Source organism: Monomorium pharaonis, chromosome 5 (genome assembly GCF_013373865.1).
Source record: "Monomorium pharaonis isolate MP-MQ-018 chromosome 5, ASM1337386v2, whole genome shotgun sequence".
NCBI lineage: Eukaryota > Metazoa > Arthropoda > Insecta > Hymenoptera > Formicidae > Monomorium > Monomorium pharaonis.
Window position 1 is genome coordinate 15,555,192 of NC_050471.1, and position 27,851 is coordinate 15,583,042.

The following is a 27,851-nucleotide window of genomic DNA, read 5'->3' on the forward strand; positions in this document are numbered from 1 at the left end:
CGAAAAATGAGATCTTATAAGATTAAAATTTTTTTATTTTCTTGCTTGTACTATAATAATTTTTGTAAAATTAATGTTTTTATACCCCGATAACCATTTCTGCTGAGACAAATGTTGGCAACAAATTCTATTGCCAAAAAGACAGGAAATGAGAAACATATCTTGTCATTGCAAACACTGTTAGCAGATATTCAATATATTTAGCAACATCTGTCATCAGAATACGTGGCGAATTAATAGTGAACTGCAAGCAGATTTATTGAAAGTATTGATGACAGATTGATGACAAACACCAAAGTGCAAATAATGTCAGCAAATTGCCTGTAGAAATGCAACAGCATTTGTGCTGTTGCATTTCTACAGGCAATTTGCTGACATTGTCAAAGTACGCACAGATTGATGCCAGAAACGCAGCAGATCTGTCGAAATGTCAAATTGGCAATAAAAAGCGCGGTACTACCGAAAGGCGGCCTACTCTCTCGGGAGTAAAATGCATCTAATACGCTACATAAATATTGCAGCGCGACTAAGGTAAGCAAAAATTACCTTCTTTTGCTGCGCCTGCGGAGGTATCCAATGTGGCCGAGGACCGCCATATAATATTTTTATAATACAGGACTGGTAGTATTTTCATTTTTTTTGAAATGACATTTAACTTCAAGAAATTTAGTGAAATCAATTACACTTCAACTTGAATAGATGATATACTTGTGATATGAAGGGAGAAAATAGATAGGTCAATTGAGGCCTTTCTTATACAAAATATTAGATGCTAAGGAGGGAGTAAATTATTCAATCTGTTTCTACTCCTGGATTAATAAATCTTCCCAGGAGATTGCTTGCATCGATTCTGAAATAAAATCATAACTGTGAAAACGAAAAAATTCGACAAACCTGTCGCCAACCTGTCATCATTTATGAATACAAATCTGCTACATATTTGGCGCAATTCTGCTGTGAGTTTATGTTGCAACATCTGTTCTCAATTTGCTGCGTGGATTTGTCATTGTACTGCAACAGTACAAATCTGCTCTGGTGTTGCACCCAATTTGATATCAGGATTGGATGACAATTTTTGCTTTCAATTAGGGCGCACTCGAGGACACAGTAGGCCATGGTTTTGGCATCCTGATTCCGCAAGAAATGTTTAGCAGTCTGCTAACAATTTGGTAGCAAATGGTTAATTGGGCAGCAATCGTGTAACTTTTTCCTTAGGGCGGAAAGTAAAAAGTGAAAAGTTTCATGTAACTGTCTCTTTCTATTAGTGTTGAATAGAAAGAGACAGTAACTTGAAACTTTTCACTTTTCACGTTTCCGCCCTAGGGGAAAAATTACACGATTGATACCCTGGGATATAAAACTAGTAACAAGCTTAAAATTATTAAACGACCAACTGCAAGTTGCTGTCGATGAAACAGAAAAAAAGCCAAAAAAACATATACAAAATCTGGAACTTTAATAATGTGTAATTTTTTATTTACAATAATAAACATGAATTGTTTACAGCCTGCAATTTAATATACCAATTGTATATGATATTTTCGTAACTGAAAAAGATTGGTAAGGTGACCGAAATTCAAACGGTTATGGTCACCGTTATAGGTAAAAGGACTAGTCAGTAAAGTAGAATTTTTTTTTCGTACATATATATGAACTGATTTTGAGATATTAAATTTATATAATTTTTATAATGAAATTATTTTCTAAATATTAAAATTTTACAGACATGTTTTTTAAATAATTTCCACTTAATTGACATAAAAAGAAAAATTTTTTAAAATTACATTTGTTAACTAAACGCCTAATCTCTATTCATCACCAATTTTAACTAAACTATTCTTTCCTAGATTATAAGAGTACTTTCCTAAAATTGCCCGATTTTCAATGATTGATATAATAAAAAATAAGAAATTTTATACTTGTCTGCTAAGTAAATGGAGACGAACATAACACTTTTTTGCCTTAGTTTAATAGTTCTTATTCTTACCACTTATGATTGTGTCGCCACTGTCAATGCGAAGTTTTCGACTGAGAGCTAAGGAGCCTTAAAGATCTGTATTTTCAAAATTTCATTTTTTAATAGAACATTTTGAAGAAAAGCTAATGTTTTCATACTTAAGTATTTATATTTTTATTTTCTTTAATTTAAATATTTATTTAAAAACTAAAAAGAATTAAAAAATTATATTACGCTCAAATAAATAAGTTTAATTGCTTGTTCTTGCATTTGATGGTGGAAATATGTAAGTTTATGCTGCTGGACTAAACATATACATACACATAACATACATGCAGTTTACAATTTTTCAGATCTTTAAAAAAACTAAGTACATTTTATAACAAGTGTATAGTATTTTTAATGATGATTATTTTTTACTTGATAGTGATAATTATTGTAATTAGCTAATAATGATTAATGAACAAAGTAAGTAGACACATATATTGTGTTATGCTACAAAATTATGAAGATATTCTTCCAGTGTGTAAATGAAGATAATGTATTAATCAATAAACATTTCACATGTGTGTATGGTGAATGTATACAAAATAAATGTACAAGATATTGACAGTGCTATCTTGGAGTATCATTTTCATATCATTATCTAAATTTTATTTTATGCTTGCATTGTTATTAAAGTAATAATGGAAATATTTGATGACTGGCTTGTATAATATCTAACGCTGCCGTATTAATATCTGTATATGTTAGTATTTTGTGCTAATAAAGACTTCGCAAACGTGTATCCTCGCTTTAGTTAATAATTCTGCTAGTTAATAATTAAGTTACATTCTACAGACATTGGAAGTAAAAGTAAATATTTTACTTGCCATACTCTTTTTAATTGATATTACGTGACGTAAATGACATTGTTTTCTACTTAATTATGTAATTTAAATATTTTATTATTTATGAACTATAATAAACAAAATTATATGTTCCTAGCTACAATGTTATAGTGTGTATATTATGTGTATACGAATTCTCTTAATAATAAATGAATACTTTATGAAAAAATATTTTGCTTTTTTAATATATATTTTTTAATTATATATATTTCTGCAAAAACATATAATATAAAGAGGAAACTAACTGTTACGTCCGGCAAATTTCACGATTTCTTCCTATTCGGAATCTTGTCCTAACAGGCATCAATAACTATATCATTAAGAAATTATTTAGAAATCGCTCTATTGTCACGGTCATGTTTGTGGGATATAGGGACGGATCGGCATTCTATCTCAAAGGGAAACTCATAAACTGAAAATTGCAACTAGCAAACAAGGCTCCAAAATCTTAAAGTATTTTCAAGGAAATTGTGAGACAAGATTGCTCTTAGAGTCTGGGATAGTGTTTAGTACGGACGAAAAACAAACACCTTTCTATCGGACGCGACAGAAACCACGATTCCTCCGTGCTCAAGCAATGTCCAAGATCTTTTCAGAATAAATAGCTATATTCAAAACCGGAAAGAAAAAAAGGAAAATACTAAAAATCAATAAAATTAAACCCATTAAACAGGAAACATCTAGAGATATTAAATTTTATCACCTAAAGTAAAAACCCTCGAGCCGTCCTTGGGTAACGGCTATAAACGCGATTCTTTGCAAACAATTTTATTTCTTTCTTTTTCCTTCCCGTACCTTAGATAAGAAATTCCAAAATTCTAACTCCCCTCTACTATACACAAAACTAAAAGTAATTCGGGCGGAGACGAGCGAATGACGAACCAATAGTTGATCGTCTAAAAGAAACATAACTTCCAATCAATGAGTCTAAAATTTGCTAGCACTGAAAAGAACTACTAATTCGAAAGACAAGAAACATCCTCGTCCGCCTACATCCCGATCATCCCTCGCGGGATACTTTGTATAAAAATCGCAACCCGAGAAGCACAAGAGCCTTTTTTCCTCATTTTACATCGCAAGACGAACCAAGTTCGTGCAACGTGATCGTGTCAAGCTGAGTTGGGACTTAGTTCTAAGTAAAATCTGGTGAACTCTCAACCTTGCCAATTGCAAACCTGAATTCCCACCGCACTGGCTCAACCTTAATGTAATCAACCTTCGTACCGACTCCAAGAGCCAACGACTCGAGCTTCCGCCGCTGTGACTCAGACCTTTACGTGATTCAGGAAGTGCAAGGACTAACCACTCCCACCAAGTAGTAAGTCTCCAAACATAAATTCTCACTGGGTTCGCCTTTCCGTTGATTAATATAAAATTAAAATTATAGTAGAAAATTATTTCTTCCGCCGTCGTAACCGGTCGAATCTAAAGCGGTCTCGGAGACGGGCAATCAAGCGGGCTCACGCTTATTCGGATGCTACCTACACCGAACATACATCGCGTCCAAAGACCACTTCGCATTCGACGGGAATCGCGGATTCCGAGCCTAGAGTTCGCGAGTCCGACCGTCCGATCCGATTCACGGATTCCGAGCCTACCGTTCGAGAGTCCGACCCGGCGTTCCGATTCACGAATTCCGAGTCTACCGTTCGAGAGTCCGACCGGGCGTTCCGATTCACGGATTCCAAGCCAATCATTCGAGAGTCCGACCGGGCGTTCCGGTTCACGGATTCCGAGCTTACCGTTCCGGAATCCGAACATCGTTTACAATTCACGGATTCGGATTTCGATTTCCGAGAATGCACTTCACCTCCCCCTTCCTTTCCACGTTACTCACCCGTTAGTTTTCCAGCACGCTCTGATTCCTGTGTAGAATTTCTAGAAGAAATTCCTGTTTCACCCAGACCACAATATTTTTATTCTAACCCACACTCACAAAATTCTTTAGAGTCTCTAATTTGTCAATTTCCGAGCAAAACCAGCCCTATATTGCAGAGATACTATAGTCTCTCTTTAAATTTTGATTCTATTGATATAGAAGTTCTCTTCTCAATAATCTCGACTCTCGCTCCTACAGAAACAATACCTGTTTTCCTCCCCGAATATCTCTACCCTTTCGCAGTATCAACCGAGTTCTTTCTCTATTTCTTTCCCCGGTCCACCTACTCTTGAAGAGATAGACTAAACTAATCATAAACAGACATTGAGGCTCACCTTCCCCCCGAATCACTTAAGACATAATGTCACTTACAAACAAAGAATTAGTTTTACACAACCGAAATCTATGTTAATAACCCTTTATGTATTTTAAACTCTTATTAATAACCCTTTGTTAAGTTTATAACCTTTGTTAAAGTTTATAACCTTTGGCGTATTTGAAAACTCTAATAATAATCCTTAAGCGTATTTTTTAAAAACTTTGTAAACTCTTGCGAAATTTATTTAGTAACCATTCATGTAGTTTAATCTTTGTAAACTTATAGCTAACAAATTATGTTAAACATCGACTTCAGCGCTCATTTATATTCCTATAACAATTTGGAAAATTTAGAATAAATATTTTGTTTTTTTTTATTTACATAAATTTTATCATTTATTTTAATTAATAACCACCTCCCCTCGCCCTCCTGAACAAAATAGCACTTGGGCCCCTATTCTTGAAGTCATTCGCAAGAGAAACGTATACGCAAATACTCGCTCTAACAGAAAGTTGTAAGTTTATTGGTTAATAGCCATACGATAGCCAATAAATTTCCAACTTTTCTGTAAGATCAGAATTTGCGAATACGTTTCTCTTGCGAATAAATTCAAGAATAGACCCCCTGGTCCGATCCCGAGTTAAAACGATTTAATTCGTTGATTCAAAACTGGACCGACGGACGCATTATCTGAAAACGGGTTATAACGAGCCTACCGGTCCGCTGACCCACATTTTCAGCCACAAAAAGTGCGTCCGACTCGAAGCACTTCCCTCCTCATTTATGTGTTTTCGGGAAATCGTAAGTATTGTTACGTCATCCCTGTGTTCACTTTTTCACTTTTTAAGTTACAAACTAATATGATTAAACGTTTCTAAGTAATTAATGAGCATTAATCAATCAAATTATGCTTAAATAGAAGAAATCGTAAAAAATGGAAATTTCAAAATTTCTGACATTTAGGCGGCCATATTGAATCCACCATGCTAAAAAAATGTTTGCGTTACATAGTCTTCAAACTAAAAAGTACACGCTTTATGCAGTTCCGATCCTAATCCAAACCCGTTACAATAAAGAAAATCAACTTAAAAAAAAATTTACACTAAAAAAATCGTAACTTTTTTGAAAAAAATCTTAAAAACTCGATGTTTTTTTTTATTTTTTTATTTTTCTCGGCAGCATTTGAAAGAGCACACTCAAAACCCCCTAGAAAAGCACTCTTGGACAAACAGTTTGTCCGTTTTATATAAAGTTTACGAAAAAAAACTCGTGCATTTGAGCTGTTATGAGTGAATCAGAATCACTTACAACCTATACTACAATATTGAATTAGAAATATATACAGTAAAATAGCATTGCAAACTCCCCAAAGAAATTTCATGTTATCGCGAGGTATCAAGTGACCCATGCCTCATGCGCTATCGGCCGGTCAACGCACCAGGCATCGCTCGTCTTTCTACTGATTTAAGCTTGGCAACAATCACGCTACATTTCCACCGGAAATGCATATTTGCAATTTGGCAATTGTTGCTAAGTTTGTGATGAGTTCCCGTGCGCCGGATGCACGCGACTATGACCATATATGGTCATACCCATTGCCCTTCCAATTTACATGTTTTGCTGTATTATTTAAGCAGAGGTGACCTCCTTTTGGTGACACGTATTGGATACGGTTCGATTGGACACCGCACGATTGGACATCGAACGTTTGGATACTGTATGATTAAATTACACTAGTAAAACATACACATCGCACGATTAGACACCGCACGATTGAACACCGCATTATTGAACACCGCACAGTCTTCTAGTGAAAAACGTTAATATATCATATGACAGACTATCTCATCTTAGAAACATCTGGCAGAAAAGTGTCGCCTGTCAGAAAAAAATGTGAACTTCAAACATTTATATCTGTATTTCTACGAGCATCTCGTTTTGCGTGGAAAGTTGCAGACCTATGTGGTACAGAGAATGCTTTGCGCGCGCACACAGACACGGGGGGGGGGTGCAAAGGGCGGTATTCGGCCTCTCCTCTCACATCCACCTCGTCCAAGTCGCTAACCCATGTAAATTGTATTGGAAATCTGCAAGCACATGTGAACTTGTTTACCATGCGGGTGTGGGAGGAGAGGTCGAAGGTCCCCCTTTGCACCCCTCCCCGTGTGTGTGTCTGTGTCTGTGTCCAATCGTTACGTATCTAAACGAGATGCTCCCTTTAAGCGGCTGACCGCGGGTCAGTCAGTAATCAATCACGCCGTTACGCGTGTAAATACTAAGTGCGGGACTTAAATAAATTAATGTTCGGAACTTAGCCGGGAAATGAATCTCGAACGAGCGACCGAGTAATGCGCTAACATAGTGTCGCGCGCCGTATTTTATCGCGACGCATGAAACACGACGCGGCATCTTTGATGTTAAGAACTGAATTGTACGCAAACAGAAATAAACATTTTCTTTAATATACGATAAGTCTCTGTGGCTTATGGACCTAGCCATCACCACCAACGGGAGGTTCAATGCCGCACAGTACAATTGAACACGTTGCAATTACCCACCGTGCTATTAAACACGAAACATTGCGCACCGTTCGATTGGACACCGTTTGATTGGACACCATTCAATTGTGCACCGTTCAGTTGCGCACCGTTCAATTGCATACCGTTCAATTGCACACCGTTCAATCAAACGCATATTAAATATTTATACATTTTGGCTGCGTTTGCAATGTGTACATAGGTTAGCGAATTGGACGGGGTGGGTGCGGGAGGGGGGGCGAAGGCCCCCCTTGCACCCCCCCGCGCGCGCGCGTGTATGTGTGTGTGTGTGTGTGTGTATGTATGTATGTAAAGCATTCACTGCACCACTTGGGTTTGCGACTTAAAGGGCTACATACACCCAGAGAAGTAAAAAATAGGCCTTTTTCTCGATTTTTTTTTTCGAAACCTAATGTATGTAATTAATCCTAGTTTTCTTTACTTTAAAATATATTCTTAGAACATGTTTCAGAATAAATTTGAACTAAAAATATTTAAAAATAGCGGAGATATTGTCTTCGTCGCAAGACTTTGTTGAAAAAAGGTGCTTTGCGGTGCCAATTGCAGCTCGTACAGAACTTATCTGAAACAGACCAGCCTAGAATTTTCTTAAACTGAATGATATTATCTAGTCTTTATCGTAGCCGATTTTTTAAATATCGATTTTAGGCAAAATAGCAGCCGTTTAAAGAAAAAAAGCGATTTTTTAGGATAAAAATCGGTCGTTTTTTTAACTTTAAAAAAAAGTAAGGGCTCTAAAAAAAAACCGCTACAATAAAGACTGCCTTTTTTGTGTAGATTAAGCCCTTTAAATTTCAAGTAAATCGGTCCAGCCGTTTTCGAGATATTTTTGGCACGCGTTTTGAAAACATGGTTTCGAGAAAAACGCGTTTAAAGTTTGACATTCGGTTAAAACGTAGATAACTTTTTTTCAAACTTACATGGAATCATCCACTCCAGGGCCATACAGTGAACCCTCCCCAGATGTAGCGGCATCAAAGGCTTCGATTTTAGCTTGCCGGCGTAACATTCTTGCGTAAGCTACCTGCTGCGAAGGATTAGAAGGCGCCCATCGCGCCCCAGCGTCGTCGAACGCGCTTGGACCTTTTTCACTATATCTTCGACAATTTTCAAGGAATCACTTTGAAACTTGCAGGGGATATTCTCAAGACCTTATACTTTACGAATATGCAAAAAACAAAAAATCCATTTTTTCAAAATTTCTGGGTGTATGTAGCCCCTTAAATGGTGTGCAATTGAACGGTGTGCAATTGAATAGTGTGCAATTTAACGGTGTACAATTGAACGATGCGCAACTGAACGGTGTGTAATTGAACGGTGCGCAATCAATCGGTGAGCAATCGAACGGTGCGCAATTGAACTGTGTGCAATCGAACGGTGTCCAATCGAACTGTGTCCAAACGAATTGTGCGCAGTTGAACGGTGTGCAATGTTTCGTGTCTAATAGCACGGTGGGCAATTGCAACGTGTCCAATTGTACTGTGCGCAAATGAAAGCCTCTCATCACCAACACTTCTTTTGCGAGTTCCAACTCTTAAGGCAAGAACAATCCCAAAAATACATTTGTTGCACCGAAAGATACGACGGAGCGTTAAAGAGTTAATAAATTAAGTGACATAATGTAAAATCAGTTCCACTTTTTTAATCTTGTGTTTGTGATAATTGCCACACACACGTAACCATGGTGGATGGCGAGTTTCATACCTACGTTCCTTCAACATCCTGTCAGGAAGTTAGCGTGGCAACGCCACGTGCCAACAATGTAAAGCGAGGGTGCGCTACGTGGGCAATACTCACATTAGTATTCCCTCAAGTTCATCAACTGGCCCTGCAAATTGATTGCGATTCCCGCAGTGTCTTAGAGGAGCAGCGCTTCTTAGCATTCTGCGATATTCGGACAACACCGCGATAAGCGCTGCTCAAGTGTCTGCCATAAGTTTTTTGGAACACGGCGTCTCTACCACTGTGTACGGCATTGTTTCCTGTTTTCCTCTAGTCCACGACAAGATGCATCCCGTCCAAGTAAAGGAAATTTTGTTTTATTTGTTTTTATCAAGCGTCGTCAATCTCGTTAAGTTATTGATTAATTTTTGCATAATAAACTAGTTCAAGTGAAAATTTCAGAGAGTACCGCAAAAAGGTCGTAGTTATCAATCCGTCTCTTTTTTTATTATAGTGTTTGCGTTACGCATCGTGTTATAAATCGTTTTTTTTTTCTCTTTTTCTTTCCTTTCTCTTTCTTTCTTCTATTTTATCGCGAACGATTTTATTATTTCCACACGCTGACTTTTATTCTCTCTAAAATTCTTTATTTGGGCCTGTCCTAATTGCGCACATAAACGATCAGATACAGTAATATTTCCCAATTCGACACGGTCCCGATTGCGCACCGCCCCGATCGGACACAATCCCTATCGGACACAGACCCTATTGGACACAACAGCGATCGGACATATAGCGTTTGAATCGGATACAGAATTAATTGCACACGACCCGATTGCACACGATACGATTCCGCATCGCAAATAGTACATAGGTTAGCGAGTTGGACGAGATGGGTGCGGAAGAAGGAGGCGCAGGCCCCACTCTTGCCCTCCCCGCGCGCGTACGTGCATGTGTGCGTGCGAAGCATTTTCTGCACTACATGGGTTTGCAACTTTCCACGGAAACTGGTGAATATGCTACGGATAGTTTGGATGAGCTGAGAATTGTAATTTTAACTCAAAACATTGGCTCAGCGTTTCCAGTTAGCACAAAATATTTATAAAATATTTATAAGAAAAAAATGTATGATAAATATTTTGTACATATATTTATGTCCGAGTTTGCCAGATATAAAAAAAATTATGATAAATATTTATGAAAATATTTAAAATAAATATTTATACTATTATTATCAAAGAATATAAAAAATATTTTGAGTTCATATACCATAAATATTTTTCAGTACATTTTAAAAATATATTTTATGCACGGAAAAAAGTTTGGGAATACAGAAGCACTAACTAGTGTAACAGCTGTACGAAATAAGAGGGCTGTTGTACTTCACCCTTGGCACGGCTACTCTCTCAGTTTGGGAGCTCTGCTGTCCCAATTTCGTACCGCAGCACTCCCACGCTTAAAGTGCAGTGGTCACCCCCTCAGGTTAGGGACAACAATTCTCCCGGCGCTTAGTGCTGCCAATTACCCACTACTGTAGTCCTAAATGCGAGGTGGCGCTGCACTACCACCTATAATACAGCAATAATGCCAAACTTTTTTCCGTGTATATTGTTGATAATAATATTTGTATCATTTCTAAATGATTTATAAAAAATAATTATATAATCTTTAAACAATTTTTTGAAAATAAATTTGTAAAATATTTATGATATATTTATGAATATTTATGATAAATTTTTTGTGCTATCTGGATTGTTTTTGCATTATTCTGCGGAATCGTATCGTGTGCAATCGGGTCCGTGTGCAAACAGGTCGATACGCAATCCGGTCCGTCTGTAATTAATTGTATCCGATTCAAACGCTATGTGTCCGATCGTTGTTGTGTCCAATGGGGTCTTTGTCCGATATATAAGGACTGTGTCCGATCGGGGTGCGCAATCGGGACTGTGTTCGATTGGGAAATACTACTGTGTCTGATCGGTTATGTACGCAATCGAACCCCCCTCCTTTATTTACGTCAGTGATGGAGCCAAACAACGTTATAAGAACAAATATCAAATGAGCAATCTTGCGCATCATAAAAAAGAATTTGGTATTGTAGCTGATTGGCATTTTCATGCGACTGCTCATGGCAAGGGCGCATGCGAGGTTTAAAGCGGGAAGCGATACGTGCTAGTCTTCAAGCGAAGTCAAATGATACTATTTTGACTTCGAAATTTTTTAAAGTGGGCAAAGAAAAAATTTAAGACGATTTTTCTATTGTAGTGAGAAAGAGCATAAGAAGGTAAAAGTCTTCTGTTACATCTTTAGTAATACTAGAGGAAAAACTGAAAGTAATGAAATACTCTAGCAGCACAGAATCTATGAGCATAGTGCAATATTAACAAACATAAGAATGATATTTTTCACACGATCGCGACAAGTTATTCAAACGAAATTATTACTTGAAATCCATTACAATATAATCAATAAAGTTGGTGTCAGAAGATAGAGTACGTATTTACTTGGAATTCTCTAATTTATTTTATTTTGCTTTTTCTTGGAAAAAAAGAATGAACTGGAATACGTGAAACATGAGACACCAGGCCATTTGGGATTGAGTCTGCTCTATAAAATGGCGGATGAGAGTTTATAAATTTGGGTTCAGCGAAATCAAAAATATGAACTCATTGATTTTAAAGGTTTCAGGTACCATAATTTTAGATTCAACCGTTAAATTGGTTGATCTTGTAATTTTAAGTTATTTTTTTAGGTTACGGGTGAACGATGACCTGCTAGGGTCAAAAGGACATCAGGATTTAGCGACCCAAAAACCATAGACATGGTAATTTAGTCTCGCGCAAAAGAATTTTGTTCGGTTTATAACGATATTTGTGAGCAATTTAGAGGACTTCCGCCCTTTCATTCGCTATATTAGCACCGCCATGTTGAATTTGGCTAAGGCGCCAATTAGCATTCGAAAGGCCATACTCTCACGAAAATTTTGAGCCCTGGCAATTCGATTTGATTGCGTCAATTTTTGGGCAGGTGGGATGTCCAGTTGAAGAGGGATCCGATAGCCCACAATGCTAATTGGCCAATTAAAAATAAAATCTTCTAATTGGTAGTCTAGCAGTAAATCTTTAGGCATCGGCCGATATGAGTGGATGTGTGCTAACGGGATCCTCCCGTCCAGTTGATGTGGACGTTTCATATATATTTTTGGTGTGTATACACTTTTAATTTTATCTATTTTATAGTTCATATAAATGCATATAAATACAAAAATCTGTTTTTATCCTTTTAATCTTAATCCTACACACTATCAAATAATTTGGTATTCTACATAAAGGATTAATACACCTCAACATCTTTAAATGGTATTACTTGTACATTATCAAACAATTCGGCTAAAAAAAATTTGTAACATTTTTGAAATTTTTAAAAATAATGTCCACAAGTTAATTTGAATTTTAAAGAAGCGAAAAAAATTCATGAAGCTAAGCAAATGCGAAAAATGACTTTTCACTAAAAAATTTATAACTTTGTTAAATTTTAATATTTTTAATGATTTCTTTGGAAATTTTTTCTAAAAATGTGATACTTTGATGTAAATATAAGCCTAATAGTGGACGTTACAAAAAAGTCTATTTTGCAGTATGAATGAATCAATTTTTGGAAAAAACATTAATTTATATGTACATTTAGCATTTATTTTCATTTATTTTAATGAATTGCAGTTCTGAATGCTTTCACCCATTACTTGTGTAGGCTTTAATACTTCACTACGTTAACTTATCGATAATATAGGCAAATGGTCGATAACACGTCATATGTGTCTACCTCGAAAATTTTTGTAATTTAAATGAAGTTCTAGCACCACCTGCCGTTAGGAAGCAATAGTCAAAAGAAATGCGAAGCAAATGTAATGTAAGAGAAATTCGGAGCAATGTATCGGAGTCAGTTAGCGAGGAGCCTGTCTAACTCGGAGCACGTAGTAAAAGCGTGTGAAAGTAAATCGTTTAAGAGTATTAAGTACGCAGTAGTCATGGGAAAGTAAAGCCACGTGCAAGTGTATACCCGTAAATTAATTGAAAAGGCCATTTATTTGTTTAACGAATGAACTTTCTTTGAATATCGGGATCCTGGTCCTCCGCTCTTACTTGACGATACGTTTACGTCGTAATTTGCTCTCGATAAAAAAGGGTCTTACACTTGTAAAATGAATAAAATTCAGAATCACAAGACTTATCTGCTCTGCTCGAAGTGAGAAGCTATACTGAAGGTTTTCGTAATAGATTTCGACTAGAATTTCGTATCACAGCTGCTTCGAAACATATTCTAACACAAGTATAAACTTGTATATTACTTGTATGTATACTTGTATATGACCCCTATGCAGATATACATACCAGTATTACAAACAAAAGCAGAGAGCAGCTGCCGCCGCGCGCCGGTGCGCCGGGCTACCTGCTCCGAATAGTTTAGAAGAGCAATCGTTACAGCTCTATAACTCCGTCAGTAAGAATAAGAGGCCGGTTTTAACACGCGAGGCTCCGAGGAAGGAGCGGGTTGCGGGGGTACACATAGGCACGAGGAGGCATGATGTCGCGCAGATCGGAGGTCTCGCGGCGTGGGGAATTGCTGACACAGGATTTTTAGGGTCCGCAATTTTCGCTGGGGAACACCTGAGTGAGAGTGGAGGAGGGAGGGGAATCAGGATCCGCGCCACCAGGACCACGCTCGATGTCGCCGCCGCAGCCATCGCCGCGGTGCTCGCGCTCTCTCTTACGTATTGCAATTTTTATGATTTTTCTTAAACTTATTCGTACGTAGTCATCTCCGTAAACTCACAAGTTATCTCTCGCTCCTACCCATACGCAATGTCTCTAACCGTACACTTATACGGTCATATCTCTCATTCCGGCTCTCTCTCTCTCTCTCTTTCATCCGTTGCATTTACTCTTTCATACACAGTCACCCATTAACATACATGTGTTCTCACCCATTACATCTTATCTGTGTACCTCCTACTCAGTTCTGCACATGCCATTATACCACAAAGGCATAGGGAAGAAAATAAACTAGAATAATTATTTATTAATTGTATTCAGAAAAATAGACACGATTTATTTGTTATCTTGGTCAACGTCTCAGTCGAAGTAAAGAACCAATATTGAACCACTATCGAACTACATCATACGGCTAACAAACTATTATTGAATCGCTACCGAACCGTTATCAATTCACTATTAAATCGCGTTATACATTTATTAAACCGTTATCAAACCGCATCATACAGCTGTCGAACTACTATTGGACCGCTATCGAACCGCATTATACAGCTAACGAACGACTATTGAACCGCTATTGAACCGTATTAATTCACTATCGAACTCCATGTATCTATGAAACTACATTGCACATGTATTGAACTGCTATCGAACTGCATCATCTATCACTACATTCTTAAACCGCTATCGAACTGTATTGTATAGCTATCGAATTGCTATCGAACCACTATTATACTACATCGTACATCGAATATCTACAGGGTAGAAATAAACATTTTATTGCGTTTATATTTTTTTTATTTTGAAAAAATTTTACAATTATTTTAGTGTTACGACCATCGGTTAAAAATTTTAAATACATTTTATAATACACAATTCTTAACATGTTTTTCACATCGTATAGTATTAGTACTAACATCTAAAATCTAGATTCTAAATTATTTAAAGTTTCAATGTCTTCGTAATCTGCATCCAATGTCTTGATATATATCCCATCACCTATCGAGCATGTACGCTAACCATTCTCGTTTCTATGTCCCTTAACGTATACGATAGCATTGTCGTTATCCTTTTCCGTATTAGACAGCAGATGTAATCAGACATTTCACCATGCTGTACGAGATCATCCCGTCCTTCTATCGCAATCAACCATGATGATAAGCAATCAATCAAGAAGCACAAAACTTGTCGGATTTTATAAGAACACGCGAAAATGTAATGCGAGAGAATGGCTCCTTTTCCTGCTCAGTACCGCCACTTCCCTTACAACAAATTTTTTATCGATAATGAATCCTTGCAGATCCACAAATGTTGGTATGATCATGATGAGACTGTACTTTAACGCCAAATATCTCTGTTGTTATCAGTTTGATGTTATATGATCTTGCGCACTACGTTGCGCACTACTTGGACAACGGGCAATATTCAATTACACGATCATGTAAGATAAGACAATAAGCGGTAGTATTCGCGGGAATATTCTCTTTGCAATCAAATTCTATGCGCACATCCATGGTAGCATTCTTGACGGATTCGTTTTGTTCGTGAACAGTCAATGACCGCAAAAGGTCTTTGTGATTACATTGAGCAGCGTTTCATGTCCGTAATAAGATTTACCAAAACGTCGATACATGTCATACAGAATGGCATATCTAGATTTATGAAAGTCTAAATTCATATCATTGTATGGATTCAGAGTTTAAATAAGTTTTACGTTGGTCAAATTACAGTTATCAAAGATTGTAACATCTTGAGACATGATGTTTTTTCGACCATCTGCAGTGTAAACATAACGAAGCGCGATTTCTCGAGTTGAATTGCAGTTTTGACAGCCTATGAATGTTTCATCGTACTTTGCAACAGGGGATACTCGTACAGATCCCAGGAGCGAAAACTTATACTTAGACATTGTCCACTCTCCAAAGCAAGCAGCAGATATAATTTGTTGACTTCATTTAACATAACATGCAATAATTCATATTTCAGTTGAGCCGTAGAATTTCCCATTTTCCCACAATAGAATTGTTATCATTGCGCGCTCGTATCAAAATCAATTTGTGACGAGCGTTAACAATCACACGTTTATAATCTTCGTCAAAGCTCAATAATACACTATTTTCACGGTAGGTTATACAAAAATTGCCATCCTGCATTCTGCATAATTACTGCTTTGTCATATAATAACGATACATAGTTTTTAATAGTACTGGTTATTCCAACGTTTCTGTTGCAATCAATTTCCACACCATTGAGTTTGTATCAAATTTCATCAAACATGAACGCCACGCAATTATTTCCAAGATTTGTCTGATTCTTACCCTTATCTTCTTTCTTTCTTCTTCACCAATTTTCCTTCGACGGAAAGAAAACTTTCGCATGGCAACATGTGCTGTTGTATGAGTATCCTTATTTCATTGCTGTATCCGTAGTGTTGGCGTATAGATTATACGTGCGAGTCTCAATCTTGACAATGCTGTCGTCAATGATTTTAAAAATTCAACGTTGGATATGGTGAGTTTCTTTTTATCAAATAATCGAATATTTTTAACAGGCCTAAAAATTGTGTCAGACGACCGAATATTTTTGATTGGCGTAAAAATCGTGTCTTGCACTTCTGCATTCAATACGAGCATCTCACGTTATCTACGTACGTGTAATTTAATGGTAATCTCCTTGATCTCCGCGGAAATCGAGTAATCGACCGTCCTGATCTACAATGCGAATCGTCAAATCAGTAATGGTCCATGCGACGATTAGAAGATAAATGATCTATGCAGGCTTTTCCGATACCTTATATCCTGGTGGGGGAGCGTCCCATTTGCCCACGTCAATATTAGCCACGGTCCCAATTGCCCACGTCAATATTGGCCACGATCCCGATTGACCACGGAGCGCATTAGTCACATCTATATTAGCCACGCTTCAATAATGGTCACGTTAATAACGGCCACGCGTAATATTACTCACATTAGTAATAGCTACGTCAATATTGGCCACGCGTCAATACTCGCCACGTCGATATAGGCCATGTGTCAATATTGGCCACGTCAATAACAGACACGCATTTCTGCCCAGGGCACACCTACCGACGGGATGGATGCGAGAGAGGAGCCAAAGACCCCTCCTTGCACCCATTTCCATGTATGTATGTGTGTCCACGCAAAACTAGATTCTTATTGATCAATATTGGACTTCTGTTTCCGGGCCGTTCTGACAATGAGTTAGACGTGTGTGGATAGCCGGTAGATTCAGAGAGTGATACGGAGAGTTGTTGAGGTGTTAGGAGGAGTAGGATAGAGTGGTGTGATTGCAGAGAGTGAGAGGAGTGTGTGGGTGGTTGAGATAGAGTGGGGAGAGAGGTGTGCAAGCGAGAAAGTGCATATAAAGTAGGTGAGTAAAGGTGGAAGCACATAAAATTACAGGAGCCATAAGGCAGAATGCAGAAGCCATAGCGCATGCGCTATAGTATTACATTTTGCCATGGGCAGATAAAGTAATACCATAGTGCATGCGCTATGGCTTCTGCATTCTGCCTTATGGCTTCTGTAATTTTAGGGCCACCGCACAAGCTTTTTCGTAACACGTTACGTTACGTTAAGTGCTCCATAAATTTAAGTTCGTACTTAAAATTAAACTTACATCAACGCACAAAGAAACTTTTAACGTAAGTTCTTAAGTTCTTACATTAAGGATTTCTTTGTGCGTTGATTTAAGTTAAATTTTAAGTACAACTTAAGTTCGTATGGAGTACTTAACGTAACGTAACGCGTTATGGAAGAGTTTGTGCGGTGGCCCTTATGTGCTTCCACCTTAAGGGCCACCGCACAAACTTTTCCATAACGCGTTACGTTACGTTAAGTACTCCATACGAACCTAAGTTGTACTTAAAATTTAACTTAAATCAACGCACAAAGAAATCCTTAACGTAAGAACTTAAGAACTTATGTTAAGGATTTCTTTGTGCGTTGATTTAAGTTAAATTTTAAGTACAACTTAGGTTCGTATGGAGTACTTAACGTAACGTAACGCGTTATGGAAGAGTTTGTGCGGTGGCCCTAAGTGGGCAACAGAGTAGAGGCATAGAGCAGGTAGAGTCAAGATAGGCGTGCGTGACGTGAGGATAGAGTGGAGTAGAGACCAGGAGCGCCGTCTGGAGGTATAGAAGGGGATAGGACGGTTAAGGCGCGTTCACAGGAGATAACTGGCATAAACTAAAGCATGAGTAATATAGAGAAAGGAAGAAGTGATAGTTGTATGTCGTTAGAGGGAGGAAGGGGAAGTAAGAGAGTAGCAAGATCCCCGCCGGGAGAGGGGGAGGATGAATTAGTTAGTAATTTAAGGACGTGGAAAGATGAGATTATAGAGGGACTAAAAGTAGTTAAAACGGAAATAAAAGAGGAATTGAAAGAGATTGTAGAAGAGCAGGGGAAAAGGATGAGAGAGGAGATAGATGCTTTAAAAAAAGAAATCAGGGAGCTTAGGGAGAGGGACAGTAGATGGGATAGAGAAAAAAAAGATTTAGTGGAGGCGCAGGAGGAGATGAAAAGAAGGATAGAGAAGATGGATAAAGTAGGAGATAAAATGTTGGAGAAGAGGGTTAGAGAGATAGAAAAGATAGAGTTGAAGGATAGGGAAGAGAGGAGAAAAAATGTGATAATTAGGGGGGTGGCGGTAAAGGAGGGTAAGAGAAAGGAAGCCGTAGAAGGGGTATTTAAAGATATAGGGGCGGAAGTGACAGTGAAGGGGATTAGAAATACAGGAGAAGCAAACAAGAAAGGGAGGGAGATGCTATGGGTGAGGTTAGAAAATGAGGAGCACAGGAAGGAGGTATGAAATAGGAAGAAGAATTTAAGAGGGCGGGAAGAAAGAATTTTAGCAGATTGGACGTGGAAGGAAAGGAAAATGAGATGGAGGTTGGAGAGGATAGCTAAAACGGAAGAGGAGAAAGGAAATAAGGTATGGTTAGGTTACGGTAGGATTAGAATAGGAGAGAGTTGGTGGAGGTGGGATAAGGAGGAAGAGGTACTGATAAATGAGAGGGGAGAGATTAGGGTGCAAAAGAAGGGAGGGAGATTGTGAAGGGTATAAGGAGAGAGGAGAGGAGGGAGGAGAGAGGGGTGAGGATTGTTTTTTGGAATGTGGCATAGTTAGTGAATAAGGATAGAGAATTTTGGGAGGATTGTTTTTTGGAATGTGGCATAAGGTTTGTTCTGGTTGCCTACACTTTTACACTTCTACGAAAAGTATAAGTTCTCATTGGCTGGTTAAAAATATAAACCAATAAGAACTTATATTTTTCGTAGAAGTGTAAAAGTGTAGGCAACCATAACAAACCTATAGTTAGTGAATAAGGATAGAGAATTTTGGAAGGGTTTGAAAGAATGGGATGTGATGTTTTTGATGGAGACGTGGTTAGATGGAAAGGATTGGGAGAAGGTAAGGAATAGGTTACCAGAGGGGTACGAATGGGGAGTTCAGAAGGCAGGAAGGAAAAATAAGAAAGGTAGAGCGATAGGAGGATTGAGGATAGTAGGAGTTAGAACAGGGTTAAGAAAAGCAGGAACCAAGATAGAAGAAATAGGAATAGGGATAATGTCTGTGAGAGTTAGATTAGATAGTGAAGAGTGGAGGATTGTGGGCGTATATGTGAGGGACGAGGAGAAGGAGATTGCAATGCAGAGAGTAAGACAAATTGTGGAAATAAAGGAGGAAGGAACTAGGGTAGTAATGGGAGGTGATTTTAATGCAAGAACAGGTTGTGAAGGAGGCTGGCGGGATGAGATAGAGAGAGAGGAGGAAGAGGAGCAGGGTAGGAGACAGTCAAAAGATAAGAAGATGGATAAAGGAGGGAGAAATCTGTTGGAATTATTAGGAGAATGTGGGTGGGAGATATTCAATGGGTGTGTGTTAGGGAATGAGGAAGGGGAGTTTACGTATGTAGGAGGTAGAGGTTGCTCGGTGATAGATTATATTCTGGGTGAAAAGAAGACAAAGGACAGAATAGAGAAAATGAGAGTAGTAGATAAAGTAGATTCAGATCATATGCCAGTGAAATTAGTGGTTGGGAACGGGGCGAGAGAGAGGGAGCAGAGAGTTAGAAATAGAGGCATTAGGGGGATATGGGACGAGGAAAGTAAAAAACGGTTTAGGGAGGAGTTAGATAAGGGAATTGAGGAAATAGGGGGGAGGTTAAACGAGGAATGGGATGACATGGAAGGGAAAATCATAGAGGCAGTAGGTAGGATAGAGGCAGAGAGGAGAAAAAGAAAGAAAAATAGTAAGGGCTAGTGGGACGAGGAATGTAGGAAGATGAAAAAGAAGGTGAGGGGGGTGTTGAGAAAGTGGAGAGGGGGAAAAGACGAGAAGGGGAATTATTTAGAGAAGAAGAGAGAATACAAGGAATTATGTGAGAGAAAAAAGGAAGAAAAGAATAGGACATGGTAGAAGAAGGCGAAGGAGGCTAGGACAGAGAGTGAAGTGTGGGAGATAATAAATAAGGATAGAAGAAAAAGAAAAAAAATTAACGAGGGAATTGAGATGGAAAAATGGAAAGATTATTTCATGTGCGTGCTAGGGGGAGTAGAAGAAAGAGTAGTGAGAGGAGAAGGAAGGGGATATGAACGAGGAGAGGAGGAGGAGGGGCTAATAAGTAGGGAGGAAGTGAGGAGTGTAGTAGGGAGGTTGAAGCTAGGAAAAACGAGGGGAATTGATGGAGTACCAAATGAAGTGTGGAAATGGGGGGAGAGAGATTAGAGGAATGGATGGTAGAATTCTTGAATAAGGTATGGAGGGGAGAGGGGTGGCCAGAGAAGTGGAAGGAGGGAATAGTGATCCCTATTATAAAAAAGGGGGAGGGAAAAATCGTGGAAGAGTATAGGGGTATAACGCTGATGCCCTCACTTTATAAAGTTTATACGATGATTCTAGCAGATAGGTTGAAAAAGGATATAGAGGGAAAAGGGATAATTCCGGATAATCAAGCAGGTTTTAGGAAGGGCAGAGGTGGATAACATATTTGTACTCAATTACATAGTGAATAGAAGCCTGGGTAGAAAAGGAGGAAAATTAGTAGCGTTGTTTGTTGACTTGAAGGCGGCATTTGATTCGGTTGATAGAGGTATCTTGATTAGAACGATGAGGGAGAGGGGGGTAAGAGGGGGGTTGATAGAGAGAGAGTGGAAACCTTATTAAGAGAGACGAAAAGTAGAATTAGAATAGGTGAGAAGATGGGAGAAGAGTTTTGGACAGGTAGAGGAGTAAGACAGGGATACCCGTTGAGCCCATTATTATTCAACATCCTAATCTCAGACATAGAGGAGGTTATGGGGAGAGTTAAATGGGGAGGTGTGAAAATAGAAGGAGAGAGGGTTTGTACGTTAGCGTATGCGGATGACATAGTGGTTATAGCGAAAGAGGAAGATCGGATGAGGAGTATGATAATGAGGCTAGAAGAGTATCTGGATGAGAAGAACTTAGTATTAAACGCAGGAAAATCGAAAGTAATGAGATTCAGAAAGGGAGGAGGTACGGAAAGTAAGAAGAGCTGGTGGTGGAAGAGAAGGAAAATAGAAGAAGTCAAGGAGTATAACTACCTAGGATATATTATGCAAAAAAAAAACGAGGGACAAGAGGCGCAGGTAAGGGATAGAGTGAGGAGAGCGGCGGTGGGTCAAGTTTGGGGGATCGGGAAGAGAAGGTATGGTAGGGATTGGAGGAGGAGGTTGTGGATGTTTGATAGGCTAATATGGACAGTAATGAGTTATGAGGTGGAAATATGGGGATGGAAAGAGAGAGAGAGAGTATAGAGAGAATAGAGGAAAGATAATTAAGGTAGGTGTTAGGTTTGGATTGGAGTACACCGGAATATATGGTGAGAGAGGAGATACAGAGGGACAAATTGAGAAGTAGAGCGGGAAGGAGAGCGTGGGCATATGAAAAGAGGTTGGATGAGGGGAGGGGCAGTGAGTTAGCAAGAAAATGTTTAGAGGAAATAAGAGTAAGATAGGAAAGGCAGGGGTGGGTTGGGAAAAGGAAAGAAAGGAGTTTTTTGAGTATAGAGGATGGAAGTTGGAGGAGATAGAAAAGGGAAATAGAGAAGAGGTATTAGAGGCGATTTTAAGTAAGGAGAGGCAGTTACAGAAGGAGAAAAGATGGAAGAAAATTAGAGAGTCGGAGTATAATAAATGCTATAAATGGGTGAAAGAGGAAGGGATTCCAGAATACTTAAAAAAGGGGTGGGGAGAGAGCAGGTGGAGAAGAGTCGTGAGGTTCAGGTTAGGTAACGGAATGAGGGGGAATAGATATTGGGAGGAGGAAGAAAAGAAAAGGTGTAGACTATCGACATATAGAATGGATTGAGCATTGCGATGGGCAAGCGCGCGCCTGCTTTAGAGTGAGAGGTACTACATCTGAGGCCTATGTTTGTCTCTCTTGCAAGCTTCTGATTTGTTATTTCGTCCTGGAGGGGGACGAAATAACAAATCAGAAGCTTGCAAGAGAGACAAACATAGGCCTCAGATGTAGTACCTCTCACTCTAAAGCAAGCGCGCGCTTGCCCATCGCAATGCTCAATCCATTCTATATGTCAATGGTGTAGACTGTGTGGATGGAGGAGTGAAACGTGAGAGCATGTATTGGAGGAGTGCAGAGACGGGGGGGGGGAGCGGAGATAGTTGGCAAGTAGCTATAGAGAAAATTTTAGGGTCGGAAGGAGAGGGTGAGAATTGGTTGAGAGAGTTAGAGAGAGAGAGGGAAGAGTGTGAGGAGGAGGGAAGCGAAAAAGAAAAGGGGTACAGGCACTAATGGATGCATAGGCAGAGGAAACGGAAGTCCGGCGGAGCGGTGTGTGTGTGCGTAGAGAAAGGGGTGTGGAGGCGGTAATAGGCCGAAGCACTCCAGATAGTAGATTAAGTAGATTTAGTTGTAAGAGTAGGTTAAGAGTAGTATAAGCATTGTATAGAAATTGTAAACCCTAAGGGGAAGCAATAAAGATTTATTAATTATTGGTCAATATTGACGCGTGGCCAATATTGACGCGTGGTCAATATTGACGTGGGCAATATTAGGCGTGGCCATTATTGACGTGAACAATATTGATGCGTGGCTAATATTGACGTGGGCAATATTACGCGTGGCCATTATTGACGTGACCAATCCGCCCCGTGGTCAATCGAGATTGTGGCTAATACTGACGTGGACAAACGGGTGCCACTTCCTGGTGGTATCCTCGGTGAAAATTCGTGTACACGCTTGTCGTTGCTGTACGCACCTGCAGTCATGTTACATTCTATGCGAAATGTGATGCTTACGTTTATGATATTTATAGACGCATCCGATAGGAGCGTCCGAAATGGCCACGCGTAAATTCGACTACATTCGAAATGGCCACGTTCAGAATGGCCACGGGAAATATTGCACGTAGTTCAATTTGCCCACGTTCGAAACGGCCACGTCCGAAATGGCCACGTTCAGAATGGTCACGTTCGAAACGGCTACGTTCGGAATGGCCACGAGAAATATTGCACGGAGTTTAATTTGCCCACGTTCGAAACGGCCCCATTCAAAATGGCCACGTATATTTTATATAATTTCCAGTACAATGCACATGGGTTAGCGACTTAGACGGGGCGGGTGCGGGAGGGGGGCCGAAGGCTCCCCCCCGTGTGTGTGTGTGTGTGTGTGTGCGCGCGCGCGCGCGCGTGCGTGCGTGCGTGCGCAAAGCATTCTCTGCATCACATGGGTTTGCAACTTTCCACGCAAAACAAGAAAAAAATCATTCCAAACATGGCCGTTTCGAACGTGGCCATTCCGAATGTGATCATTACAAACGTGGTAATTTTAAACGTAGCCATTCCGAACGTGACCATTCGAACGTGGCCATTCCAAACGTGGCCGTTTTGGACGTGGTCGTTTCGAACGTAGGCAAATTGAACTCCATGCAATATTTCCCGTGGCCATTTTGAGCGTGGTCAAATTTACGCGTGGCCATTTTAAACGTGGGCAAATTATATCCACTCGCATCCGATTCATGCCATAGTCGTAATTCAAAAATACGACTCGATGAAAATTTTAACAGCGATCCAATGTTGTTAAATTTAATAAAATTTGTCCGATAAGCACACATGATCTCGCTCTTCATTGTATTATTGTTGGCGCGAATCACTAGTGAATACTCGCTCTTTTTTTGATTTTTTTTGCGAAACGTTTTTTTTTCTTGCAACACACATCAGAATGAGATTGTAAAATTACGCGTTTCAAATATCTATATCACGCAATTCATATGATCCTTCAGGAATGACAGTTTCCTTGTCGTCTTTGTCATAGTGGAATTTATTTGATTTATTTAATTAGAAATGGTATAGTAGTTTCAAAATCTGTGAGACCGAGATGGCAGTCGCCATCTCCAAATCTACGGCTGGAAAATAGCTTACCGTGAAGATGTTACTCTTGCCAGTTAGCGTAAACGTCAGTGACATGTTGAAACGAATACTGAGTTAAATTGCACAATGTTTAAATTGATTATAGACTAGAGAAAACGCAAACATAGTTGAACGCAGTTGCTTTGATCGTAACGTTGATAAGGCGTGTGATTGTACTCGATCCGCGTTACATCTAAATATTGTACCAGTTCTTTCGACGGTCTAAGAGTGCCGAAACTATCAAAGTATATAGCGCAATTTCCTCTCTTTGCGTACGCCATCCAATGTGTACCTGATCCTTCAGCATTATCTAAATTTACAATACCGCTCTCGTTTCGACATGCTCCCGCCGCACAGTGGTCCCAATTGCCAAAAACGTGGCCAAAACCTTCTAAATCGAAGTTTCAATTTGTTTACTTTTAAAGCCGTAAATGGTTAGGTTAGGTTGATATTTTTACCGTTAGAAACGATTGTTTTTGAAGTTCACATACACATATCTGGCTCTCAAAATTTATTTTTATCTGAGCGTCAAGCGCGTCACTTTGCGAGCTTGCTCTGAACGCAAGTAAACGTAATTTTTAATCGCGCTCCATTTCCTTGTGTATTCAGTTATTTTAATTTTGTCAAATAGAGTCAACAACTGAAAGTAAGTAAATTTCAACTATGTAAATAAAATGAAATAAAATTTGATTGTTATTAAATTATTGAAACATTTGAAATCTCGTTTTTTATCGTTTCCAGTTTAAATTGTAAAAATTAAAATATGCAGAAGTCAAAAGTCCCACGAGATCGCACTCTCAAACAAATTTTTCTGTCTTTTTTAATTGTTCTTCATTAATTTAAAAAAAGAAATAGCTGCTGCCACTTGCTCCATTTTGTTTTATCTAAATTTTTTTGCAGCGATGCATAAATTCGCTTTCAAACGAGCATCGCACGCTTTCTTTTTGGTTGATTCAAAGTGAATAAGGGTACAGTTCCGAAAAGGGTAATCCTCCGATCGCGCTGAAATTTTAACCAAAGCTTACTCGATTAGAAAAGAAAGTTTCTAAAAGGATTTTTAGCGACAAAGCCTCGTTTGCCTCTCAACCCCCTTCAAAGTTTTTACAGTTTTTACTAAATATCTCGGAAAATATTGATTTTAGAGAAAAAAGTTTGAAACAAAAAATGAAGCTCATAAGAAGCTCTACAAAAAAGTTTATATACATTTTTTACGTAAACCTATTATTTTGTTTGTTATAAAGAAAAAAAGTATTTTTTAAGTTTTCATTATATATCTCGGAAAATATTAGCGTAAAAAATAGGTATAGAAAATGCGTGTATACAGAACAAACACACACACACATGGGAGGGGGGGATGCAAGTAGGGCCTTCGCCCCCCCTTCCGCACCTTCCCGCTAGGGATGCTCTGGGCAGAAGGGCGCCAAATTCAAATGAGTACGTATATAATAAGAATCTCGTATCGCATGAAAATTCGCAAAGAGTTGTGCAGAGAACGCGTGGGCGGGGGAGGGGCGGAGCCTCCCCTCCTGCTCCACCCCTCTCCCTGCAATTCCTCCCCGTATTTTTTTCTAACCTAATCCACACATTTTAAAGTCGATATTTGGTTAATGTAAAAATATTGGAAATGAACAGCGTGGAAAGTTGCAAACCTATGTGGTACTGTACAAGCATGGACGTCATTTACTTTACGTTTCATAAATACGATATATAATATCAATGTTTTACGTAAAATAAATGATGTCCACGCTTATACAGTACCGCATGAATTTGCGACTTATCACGCTGTTTGTTTCCCAATATTTTCACATTAACCAAATAGCGACATGAAATTAGTGAGTAGTTTCATAATTTTTTCATAGTTTTTTCCATTTATAAAGTCGCAAACCCATGTGGTGCAGAGAATGCTTTGCACACACACACACACACACACACACACACACACGCACGCACGCACGCACGCACGCACGCACGCACGCACGCACGCACGCACGCACGCACGCACGCACGCACGCACGCACGCACGCACGCACGCACGCACGCACGCACGCACGCACGCACGCACGCACGCACGCACGCACGCACGCACGCACGCACGCACGCACGCACGCACGCACGCACGCACGCACGCACGCACGCACGCACGCACGCACGCACGCACGCACGCACGCACGCACGCACGCACGCACGCACGCACGCACGCACGCACGCACGCACGCACGCACGCACGCACGCACGCACGCACGCACGCACGCACGCACGCACGCACGCACGCACGCACGCACGCACGCACGCACACACACGCGGGGCGCAAGGGGGGACCTTTGGCCACCTTCTCGCACCCACCCCGTCCAAGTCGCTAACTTATGTATGTACACAGTTTCTATACCTATTTTTTACGCTAATATTTTCCGAGATATTTAATGAGAACTTAAAAAATTTTGATTTAAAAAATACTTTTTTTCTTTATAACAAACAAAATAATAGGTTTACGTAAAAAATGTATATAAACTTTTTTGTAGAGCTTCTTATGAGCTTCATTTTTTGTTTCAAACTTTTTTCTCTAAAATCAATATTTTCCGAGATATTTAGTAAGAACTGTAAAAACTTTGAAGGGAGCTGAGGGGCAAACGAGGCTTTGTCGCCAAAAATCCTTTCAGGGACTTTTTTCTCTAATCAAGGGTGAGCTTTGGTTAAAATTTCAGCGCGATCGGAGGATTACTCTTTTCGGAACTTTATCCGTGAATAAAATAATTAAATTGATTACTACGGGTTCATAAATATGTTTCAATAATGTAATAACAATCAATATATGTATTACCTATTGTTTAAACATTTTTTAATTTGTTAAAACAATAAATAATTATGTAGCTGCTAATATTCGTTACTTGAAATCAAAAGTTAATTAATTTTTATATTTTTTTACAAAGAATATTTCAGACAAAGGGAGCCAAATGTCTTTGAAAAGAAAAGAAGTTTTCGATATTATCAAGGATAATATTACCGAAGACAATAACGTTCTTCTCAAAATAATTGAAGAACATTTGTCACACGTAAATAAACGGACATTTAGTTTGTGTGCTGAAGTCAAGAACGACTTGAGAAAATTGTTCTACAAATTTCGTACAAAGTTACAAGAATGCAACAGGAATTATGAAAGATTCTTTACAACAAATGAATCATGGCTGGCAATGGACGTTAATTTATGCGACAAACCTACGAACATAGAGGTCTTTCAGGAACCATCTACAAGTGCAAAAATCACAGATCGTCCATCTTCCAGTTTTGAATGTTCCAGCGGTCGAACTAAACGGAGGCGAACACAGAGCATCCGAGAGCAACACAGCGTTGAAGATCTGGCCTAAGCTACTCAAATGAGTTTCTGAGCTTCTGGAAAAT

At 39.1% G+C, this 27,851-nt stretch overlaps 1 protein-coding gene and 1 long non-coding RNA gene across 2 annotated transcripts; one reads left to right on the forward strand and one right to left on the reverse strand.

The window, feature by feature from the left end:
- Positions 1-14,812: 14,812 nt before the first annotated feature.
- LOC114254336 lies at positions 14,813-17,573 on the reverse strand. The gene is made up of 2 exons (XR_003625711.2): positions 16,828-17,573; positions 14,813-16,748 (listed from the first exon to the last, which is right to left on the reverse strand). It is a non-coding gene; the product is annotated as an uncharacterized LOC114254336 (long non-coding RNA).
- Positions 17,574-19,415: 1,842 nt separating this feature from the next.
- Positions 19,416-21,587, forward strand: LOC118645710. Its single transcript, XM_036287390.1, has 2 exons — positions 19,416-21,154; positions 21,208-21,587. The coding sequence occupies exon 1, from the start codon at positions 19,429-19,431 to the stop codon at positions 20,323-20,325; it is 897 nt and encodes a 298-aa protein (XP_036143283.1). The 5' UTR covers positions 19,416-19,428; the 3' UTR covers positions 20,326-21,154; positions 21,208-21,587.
- The last annotated feature ends 6,264 nt before the right edge of the window (positions 21,588-27,851 follow it).

Bases quoted from the DNA above. Each gene is read 5' to 3' on its own strand.
- LOC118645710 (XM_036287390.1), top strand. From the start codon at position 19,429: ATGTTTTTGATGGAGACGTGGTTAGATGGAAAGGATTGGGAGAAGGTA.